Source organism: Pundamilia nyererei, unplaced genomic scaffold (assembly GCF_000239375.1).
Source record: "Pundamilia nyererei isolate P.nyererei 1_Seehausen unplaced genomic scaffold, PunNye1.0 scaffold00002, whole genome shotgun sequence".
NCBI lineage: Eukaryota > Metazoa > Chordata > Actinopteri > Cichliformes > Cichlidae > Pundamilia > Pundamilia nyererei.
In genome coordinates, this window is record NW_005187403.1 from 6222876 (window position 1) to 6232366 (window position 9491).

Here is a 9491-nt window from a genome sequence, read left to right on the forward strand (position 1 = left end):
AACAAACAATACTTGTTTAGTCTTAAATATTTAACATGCTAACTGAGGTCTGCAGAGTCTGTGATGTAGCTCTTGGGTTTCTGCTGCTTCTCTGAGCACAGCAGTCTTACCAAGAGGGGATTTTTACTGTAATTTCCACCTGGCAACTGTCTTTCTATTTGTGAATAATCTTTCCCACTGTCGAATGATGGGCTTTAAATTATTCATAAATACCCAGCTAAACAGCAACAACTGATTCTTTAAGATCGTTGCTAATGTCTTTCCTCCTTGGCTTTGTGTTAACACACCCCTCACTGTTCCTGACCAGCACACTGACTAAACCTCTGCCTTTATAGACGTGATCACAATAGCTAATGATCAATAAATCAAGTGCATTTCATCACCCTCCTAATCCTAATCGAAGCAGTGAGGGTGGACTGCATTTTGGTTTTTTTCCCCTTAAAAAATAAGTAATGACACTGTGTAATATGCCATGTTTGGTTGATCATTTGATTGTGCTGGCCTAAATTTAAGACTTGCTAAAGACCAGATTGTTTTCATTATGTCCTGAACCCTTAGAGTTGACTCACCTTACTGTTTGATGTCACTGTAGGTATAAAGAAAAAAACAAACAAACCATAAACTCCTGAGAAACTTTTAAAGGGAACACTGTTAGTGGTGGACCTATATGAACAGTAAAATATACCAGGTTCACCTGCTTTTTTCAATAGAGTTTATAGCTCTAAAAATGTACTGCACATTCTTTTCTCAGGTGTGACACTGGGTGCTTAGTCAATGTAGTGGAGCATTTAGCTACTAAATAAGTCAAGAGGACATCAGGAGCTAGAAGAGACTACTGGTGTGATGATGATGATGCCAATGTTAATTTCAGTGTTAACACTTTGGACCAAAAATGTGTCGTGCATTTTCCTGTCGCTCCTTAGGAATTGTGTACAATGTCCAAGTGATGACTGGAAACGTGAGGGGTGCGGGGACCAACTCTAAGATCCACATAGTGATGCATGGAGCTAAGGGCATAAAAAACAGCGGCAAAGTCTTCCTTGAAGGTGGGGCTTTTGAGCGCGGTCTCATCGACATCTTCAATGTGGAGATCTGTGAACTGATGAGCCCACTCAGCAGGGTCACCATCGGGCACGACAATGGCGCAGTTGGTGCTGGATGGTACTGTGAAAAGGTATTTTTTTTCTTTTTCTTAAGTATGAACAGATCACTTCTCAAAGTGTCATACATCCATCAACCATTTCTCATCCAGGTGGTTATATACTGTCCGTTCACGGGGATAGAGCAGACGTTTCCGTGTGGGATGTGGCTGGATGAGGATGAGGGAGATGGGCTGATTGAGAGGGAGCTCTATGAGATGGTCTCTCTCAGGCAGAAAAAACAGATGAGTGGGTGTCTTCATTCTGCTTTACTCAGTGAATAAAACATCAAAACATAAATCTTCTATATGTACTTTAGTGTCACACTTACTCTGTTTCCATTTAGAGTACCCATGGTCGCTGTGGATTTGGACCTCAGATGTAAAAGGGGCAGGGACAGATGCCCAGGTATTTCTGCAGATCTATGGAGAGAAGGGCAAGTCTGATGAAATGAAACTAGAAAACAACTCGGACAGTTTTGAACAAGGCCAGGTTGATAAATTCATGGTAAGTAAGTCTTGAGTTCACCTGATAAGGTGAATAAAACAGCTTCATCTATTGTTCATTTAGCACAATAATCATAAAGTCTGTCAAAGAAACTTTTTTCCTAAACTATCCATTCTTATTTTACATTTGGGGATAATTGTAGATTGAAATGCCAGACATTGGGAGACTGCTGAAACTGCGGATCTGGCACGAGAAGAGACATCCATTCGCTGGCTGGCATTTAGGAAAGGTGAAAAAATTGTCAGTATAAGCTGTTAAGTCTGTTGTACAGGGTCACCTCGTTGAATCTGGCACTGAGCAAGTGTTACTTGTACTGTGGATGTTGAAGTCTTTGGACCAGTTCAACACTTCGCTCCGGTGTGAACTATCTCAGCAATTGTTTGGGAATGTTTGCCTTTGGACTTTGTTGATTCCCGTGCTTTGACAACTATTAAGTGAAACCTTAAAGATTGCTTTAACTTTATATCTTCAACTTTATCTGACAAATGCTAGCATGCTATTATGTATTGAAATAGTAAACAATGTACCTTGAAGCCGATCTCATCAGCTTCAGCTGTTTTGGTGTTAATGAAATTAACAGTTGGAGAGGTTGACGTTTTTCCTCCTCATCTTTTCTGGCTGTTTTTTCACTAATTTTGCATTGGCTAGGTTCAGTGTCGCTGCTGTTAGCATGAGGTCATACATGGATCCTACAGAGGTTGCACAAGGCGTCCATCTCATCCAGGATGGCACATCAATGCATGCCATTGTGAGAAGGTTTGCTGTGTCTCCCAGCACAGCCTCAAGAGCAAGGAAGAGACAGGGACTCTAGAAGAGCTGGACAGGGCCATATCAGTATAGATATCCAGCAAGACTTTTGTTTCCCTTTGAGATCTGATGTGTTTTCAAAGAATTCCTTTATTTCTTTCTTTTTTTGAGCAGTTTAGATGCTGTCATTGCTGCAGTCCTGTTTGAAAGGAATATTATGAACCAAATTATGATTTTCTGCAGGTCACCTTGCTCAAGACGCTAACCATGGAGAAATATTCTTTTGAATGCGGCCGTTGGCTGGACATCAACGAGGATGACAATGAGATTGTCAGAGAGCTTCCAGCGACAGGAGTACTTATTGATGAGCCGCTGCCCTGTAAGAGGGCTCTGCAGAACACTCTGCAGATGTTCAGACTCCATGTTCACAGTCAATTACAAACAGTATGTCTTGAGTGAATGTAGCTCCTTTACTCTCTCTTTGTTTCTTCAGTGATTAAGTACAGAGTCACCATCTGCACAGGAAATGTCAGTGGCAGTGGCACCGATGCCACCGTCTTCCTCAATGTTATTGGTGACCTAGGTGAGACGGGGGATCGACTCATGATTATGAGCAAAAACAACGTTAACAAATTTGAAAAGGGAAACGTGAGTGTATTAATAAACAAGAATGAAGCCAATAATTAAGTAAATATGTGTGAAATGCACAGCAAGCATCTTTACATGGCTGTCTCTTTCTCTTCCCTCAGCACGATGAGTTTCTCATTGAGTCCGTATCCTTGGGCCAGGTGCGCAGGGTCCGTGTGGGTCATGACGGCCGTGGTGGAGGCTGCGGTTGGTACCTCGATAAGGTGATGGTCAGGGAGGAAGGCCAGCCAGAGAGTATGGCCATTGAATTTCCTTGTTACAGGCAAGACAATAGTTTCCAAATAACTCAAATGCTCTCACAGACATGGTTTCTTTGCAGATTATTAATTTCATTGCCACTATATGCTAAATCTTAAACTAAAAGCACTAGAAGCAGCAGGATGCTTGACACTATTAAAAATCACTTAACAGAACTCCTCAGGTTTGAACTTTGGACAGTGGCCTAGCAGTTTTCTCCTGTTTCCTGTTTTTATGCTAGGTTAAGTTAACCAATCGTTGGCTGGAGCTTTAGTTAGCATACAGTCATCTTCTCTTTTCGGCTGTTCTCTTTAGGGCTCACCACAGAGGACCATCTGCCTCCAACTCACCCTATCCCTCCCATCTTCCTCTGGTACATCAACCCGCTACACGTCCTTCTTCACTGCTTCTCTGAACCTCCTCTGTAGTTTTCCTCTTTCGCTCCTGCTTGGCCGCTCAGTATTCAACGTATGTCCAGTATACCCACTATGCCTCCTCACTTTGCCTCCAAACTACTCAACCTGAGACCCTGAGATATACTAATTTCTAATTGTGTTCATCCTGATCAGTCCCAGTTAAATTAGCATCTTCAGATTCTTCAGTGGATCCTCTCCGGTACTCCGGCTTCCTCCCACAGTCCAAAGACATGCAGTTAGTGGGGTTAGGCTAACTGGTAAATCTAAATTGCCCATAGGTGTGAATGTGAGTGCGAATGGTTGTTTGTCTCTATGTGTTAGCTCTGCGACAGACTAGCGACCTATCCAGGGTGTACCTTACCTCTCTGACAAAGTCAGCTGGGATAGGTTCCAGCCCCCCCGGCGACATTGAATTGACTAAGAGGATGGATGGATGTCAATCTTTTCACAAGAAGTGTAAAATTATTTACTTTGTATGTTACATACATATTTATATATGTTTTATATACAGAAATTGCATACATTTTGTAGTGTCCACTTTCTTCTGAAACCAACACAGACAGAATCCAGTCAGACAAAATCCTCCCACCAGCTCAAAATCTCTCTTAAGTGTTGTAAATTGACCGCTCTTACCTTCACTAGCTCTCCAGTGGCTTGCGTGTAAATAGTTAGGCAGCTGATGGACGAGTGTGCCATTACAAATGGAGACTAAATGAATGTGGCCAGCTCTGTGCTTCTAATAGTGGTGCCAAAACCACAAGGCTGAGGTGCAGTGTTACCTCCTCCTGTCTGTTTGATTTGGCAGTCAGGGAAAATTGATTCCCACTTTCAGTGTGGAAATTGTTACATGAATAATGTTAGGCCACTTAAATGTTTTGTAATTATTAAGTTAATGATTGGGATTTTAATCTGGAAAATGTAACCGTTAAAATGTAAGTCAGTTAATATCATGTTCTGTCTGTTTCCTCTTCTTTCCTCTTCTTATTGTTCAGTGGCTTCAGAGGTTCTGTCAGTCCTATAGCATCATTCTTCCAGTGAAGTTATGAATACATAAATATTATGTCATCTTTTTAATATTTCCATTTCCAGGGATTTTCTAAGTGTGTAGGAAGGCTCCTCTGATTCTGTTTTTACGCCATTGAGGTACATTTACATGTGTGTTTTTCTTCAGGTGGTTGGACCGTAATGAGGATGATGGACAGATTGTCCGTGAGTTAGTTCCAGCGGGAGACGGCCTGCGTCTCTTCAGTGAGTACACAAGAACATTTTAAAAAGCCCAGTTTTGTGGGCATACATCAGTTTTTTAAACCGATTGTTTTCACTCCTCAGATGTCAGCTACCAGATAGCAATCAAGACAGGCAGTGTGAACGGGGCCAGCTCGGACTCCAAGGTGTTCGTCAAGCTGTATGGGGAGAAGGGTGATACTAGCAAGGTGATATTAGCAGTCTCCGACAATGATCTCAGGAACTACTTTGAGACAGGTCGCACGGATATCTTTACCTTCGAAACCTCTGACATCGGGAAGGTAAGTTTGCAAGACTTGTACTACATGTAATTAGACAGACATCAAGACATTTATTTATGTTTCTTTTTGCCTGTGTGCTTTCTGATGCTTGCAGATCAACCGACTTCTGATAGGTCACACCAACGAGGGACTGCGGGCCGGGTGGTTTCTGGACAGCGTGCAGATCTCTGTGCCGGTTCACGGAAAGCAGTACATGTTCCCAAGTCACAGGTGGCTCTGTAAAGATGAAGCTGATGGAAAGGTGGAGGTGGAGCTCTATCCCAGCGAGACGTTGGACATTGAACAATGTAAATGGCACAAAAGCAAAAAACTGTTTGCACAGCCAGAATTAATCATTTTTAAAGTGATAGGTTGAGATACACTGCTTCTCATAATGCTTAATCCTTTTGCCTATAACAGTGATCAACTATGAAGTGACAGTAGTCACAGGTGACGTGCGTGCAGGTGGAACTAACGCCAAAGTCTTCTGTCAGATCTATGGATATGAAGGAAAAACTGAAGTTCTGCCTCTAAAAAGTCGCTCCAACAGTTTTGAACGTGACACCACTGACATCTTTAAGGTCTGTATTAATACTGCTTAGGTTATGTCAACGTCTGTCAGAGATTTGAGTTGCTGGTTTGACTTTTGTTTCATGTCTGCAACCCAGATTGAGGCTCAGGATGTTGGTAAGATCTATAAGATACGTATCTACCACAACGGGAAGGGTATTGGAGACGGATGGTTTCTGGAGACTGTGGACATCAAGCGCCTGACGATGGCTATGGTGCAGGTTGAGGTGAAGAAAGAAGAGACGAGCAAAAAGGACAAGAAGAAAGATAAGAAAAAGAAGAAGAAGGAAGAGGAGGAGGAGGTGGAGATAATTGAAGAGCTGCAGGAAGTGGTGGAGACATTTATTTTTCCTTGTAACCGCTGGCTAGCCAGGGATGAGGAGGACAGGGAGATTGTGGTTGAGCTGCTGACTGAGGATAATGACGACTTGGAGAGTAAGTAGAGCATGAATGTGGTCATGTTGACTCACTGATATCTGCTGCTGAAGCCCGTGAGCCTGAAAATCAAGCCAATGCCCTCATGTGCATTTTCATAATGTCGCTGATGATTTACTGTGTTTCTCCGACAGTGAACTCCTATGAGATACATGTGTTCACTGGGACGATGTGGGGGGCAGGGACAGATGCCAATGTGTACATCAACATCTACGGAGAGACAGGCGACACGGGAGAGCGACACCTCAAGAAATCCAACAACCTAAACAAATTTGAGAAAGGCCAGGTAAACCCGGTTTGCTGAAAATCCGAAGGAAATCAATTTGTTAACTCTTGATTTTTCCTGTCTTCCTCCCTTCACCCCCAACCAGTCGTGGTATTGACTCCCTCTCACTAAGCCTGGTTTAGCTGGAGTTTTTCTCCTGTTAAAAGGGAGTTTTTCATTCCCACTGTTGCCAAGTGCTTGCTCATAGGGGATCATCTGTTATAGGATCTCTACCTTACAATTTAAAGAGCCTTGAGGTGACTGTTATTGTGACTTAGTGTTATATAAAGAAAACTGAATCGCACTGACTCATGTATTGACATTTTGCAAAGAGTTAAAGGAGAATATGGATATCACTACCATGTCTGTCCATGAAGGATATTGCATTGGCTTTGCAGAGACTTTGTATATGGGGGAAACAGGCAGCCCGACCTGACCAAGGCCTAAAAATCAGCCTTATTAAAATGCTAAATCTCATGTTGATGTTTTTATAATGCCGTCATGGATGTGTTTAATCCACTGGCATTGTCAGGATTGCTGTAATTGATACTGTTTTCCTGGCAAAGTCTCTCATCAAACAAATGTTTGGCTTCGGTAGCCTTCTGGGTTAAACAAAGATCAGATGAATAAGTGATGAGGTTCTCATGGTCCGCTAACCTGTGGCATCTCTTGACCCTTTGTCACCGGGCTTGTTGGCGGGCGACGTAGGAGGACGTTTTCGACATCTCTGCAGTCGACCTGGGGACCCTGAAGAAGCTGAGGATCCGCCATGACAACAGCCAGGCCAGCGCCGGCTGGTTTTTGGACAGAGTGGAGATTGTGGACAACAAAGATGACACCACGTATGTCACCAGCACATTGATGTTATATGTTTAACGGACCCCTTAATGGAGAAAGCAAATTTGCACTTTGCTGAGTCATACTAGACACAAATTCAGAAACACAAAGGGTTCACAAAAAATCCCCATCCTACATAGCAGACAGAGCCTCTGCGTGTGTGCTAGAGCACCACTGTGTGGTGTGAAGTGGGAAATATTTTAAACAAATTTTTTGACATGGAAAAGTTATGTATCCTGGCATATATATTTTAGGTACTTCTTTCCTTGCAAACGGTGGCTGGCTGTCGATGAGGATGACAGACAGCTTGCCAGAGAGCTTGTTCCTGTGGATGAGGCGTTCATGAAGAAGGGAGATGATGATGACGAAGATGACTCTGAAGCTACTCTTGGTTTAGAACAGAAAGGTGAGAGCAACGTTACTGCGTACGAAGAAAGAATTGTCTGACCGATGTCAGATATCGAGCTTTTTTTGAGTTTTTCTGAGAAATATAACACAGAGATTATTAAATGTGGTAACTTCTTCCTGCAGCCATGTCAACAACATACACAGTGAGGATAAAAACTGGTGACAAGAAGTACGGAGGAACAGACGCTAACGTCTTTATGATCCTGTATGGCACCAAGGATGACACAGGTAGCTTTGGAAGTGACTGCTGCGCTTTTTGCCTGCTTTCTGTGTTTAAAATGATAATTAGTCTGTTCTGTATCCACAGGAATTATTAACCTGAAGGCTTCAAAGACCCATAAGAACAAGTTTGAGCGAGGTATGATTGATGTGTTCACTGTGGAGGCCGTGGACCTCGGACCCCTGAAAAAGCTGCGTATTGGACATGACAACAATGGTACATTAGGACCGACTGGCTGCCTGTGCTGAGAATAATGCAGAAATACTCCGACTACATCTACTTAAATGATCACAGTCTTTTCTGTTAATGTTTAAGGGGGAGGGTCAGCAGGCTGGTTTCTTGACTGGGTGGAGATTGATGCTCCATCTCTGGGACAGAAACTACACTTCCCCTGCGGACGCTGGCTGGACAGAGGAGAGGATGATGGAGCCATCGTCAGGGAGCTTTTCCCTAATCCTCTTCAAACAGAGTTTTACACACCATGTAAGTCAGAAAAGTGCACCATATTCTAACTGTATTAAAAGTGTAACTTAATTGGTTATTATTCCATTTTATAGTCGTTCCTTATGAGATCAAAATCTTCACAAGTGACGTGTTTGGAGCCGGTACAGACGCAGACGTCTTCATCATCCTGTACGGCCGAGATGCAGTGTGCACCCAGCAGAAGTCCCTGTGTGTCAACAAGAGGGAGAGGAGAATGTACTTTGAGAGAGGAGCTGAGGACATGTTTATTGTTGAGGTAAGTTAAATAAGGGAAGCAATAAATACATTCATCCTGCTTTGGGGACTAGAACAGCAAAGTCATGAGCGTGTTTCTGCATTTACAGCAATGAACTGCACTTGTGAAAGTTGTCCGTTTATCCAAGTGTTCTGTTGTCTGTGCAGCTAGAAGATGTCGGAGATGTAATTGAGAAGATTCGTATTGGCCATGACAACCGTGGGGTGAACCCAGGCTGGCATCTGGACAGAGTGGAAATCAGACGCCTCCTCAGGAAAGGAAAGGTACTGTCTGCGGAGGATACATGAACAGGGGGAAAGTGTTTTACTGGCTTAAGTAAAAAATATGATAGTAGCTGATAATAGCAGTTTAGAAAACTTTGGTGAATATTGCAGTAATATATTGGTGAATTAATATTACTGATGGCTGACAGCACAGAAAGTGTGCAAGTAGCATTGTACTGTAGAAAGAGGTGAAGGTAATTTGAACTACTTGATATACTCAGGGCCACTTTGTTGGGTTTGTCTATTCAACTGGTTTGCTAAAGTAAATATCTAATCAGCCAATCAGATGGCAGCAACCAAATGTATTTAGTGATGCAGACATGACTGTAAACTGCTGAAATTCAAACTGAGCATCAAAATAGGGAAGAAAGGTGATTTAAATTACTCTGAAGGTAGCATGGTTGTTGGTGCAAGATATACTGGTGTGAATATTTCAGAAAATCAACATTATGCACTCCACACTGTATATAAATGCCACTTGTTTTGCACATATTCAACTCTGTATATTTTATATATTTTATTATTATTATTATTATTATTATTTTATTTTATTTT

At 42.4% G+C, this 9491-nt stretch overlaps 1 protein-coding gene across 1 annotated transcript in view; it reads left to right on the forward strand.

Annotated features, from left to right (window-relative positions):
- loxhd1a (lipoxygenase homology PLAT domains 1a) overlaps nt 1-9491 on the forward strand; it is a 32508-nt gene that overhangs the window by 10968 nt on the left and 12049 nt on the right. The window contains exons 10-30 of the mRNA XM_005720285.2: nt 924-1174; nt 1253-1388; nt 1486-1646; nt 1789-1875; nt 2637-2772; nt 2887-3041; nt 3143-3303; nt 4866-4942; nt 5024-5220; nt 5315-5507; nt 5620-5780; nt 5868-6035; nt 6078-6204; nt 6339-6490; nt 7178-7311; nt 7561-7712; nt 7838-7942; nt 8022-8150; nt 8250-8417; nt 8492-8673; nt 8820-8936. Coding sequence (XP_005720342.2) covers nt 924-1174; nt 1253-1388; nt 1486-1646; nt 1789-1875; nt 2637-2772; nt 2887-3041; nt 3143-3303; nt 4866-4942; nt 5024-5220; nt 5315-5507; nt 5620-5780; nt 5868-6035; nt 6078-6204; nt 6339-6490; nt 7178-7311; nt 7561-7712; nt 7838-7942; nt 8022-8150; nt 8250-8417; nt 8492-8673; nt 8820-8936 — 3149 coding nt within the window. The remainder of the gene's footprint in view (nt 1-923; nt 1175-1252; nt 1389-1485; nt 1647-1788; nt 1876-2636; nt 2773-2886; nt 3042-3142; nt 3304-4865; nt 4943-5023; nt 5221-5314; nt 5508-5619; nt 5781-5867; nt 6036-6077; nt 6205-6338; nt 6491-7177; nt 7312-7560; nt 7713-7837; nt 7943-8021; nt 8151-8249; nt 8418-8491; nt 8674-8819; nt 8937-9491) is intronic.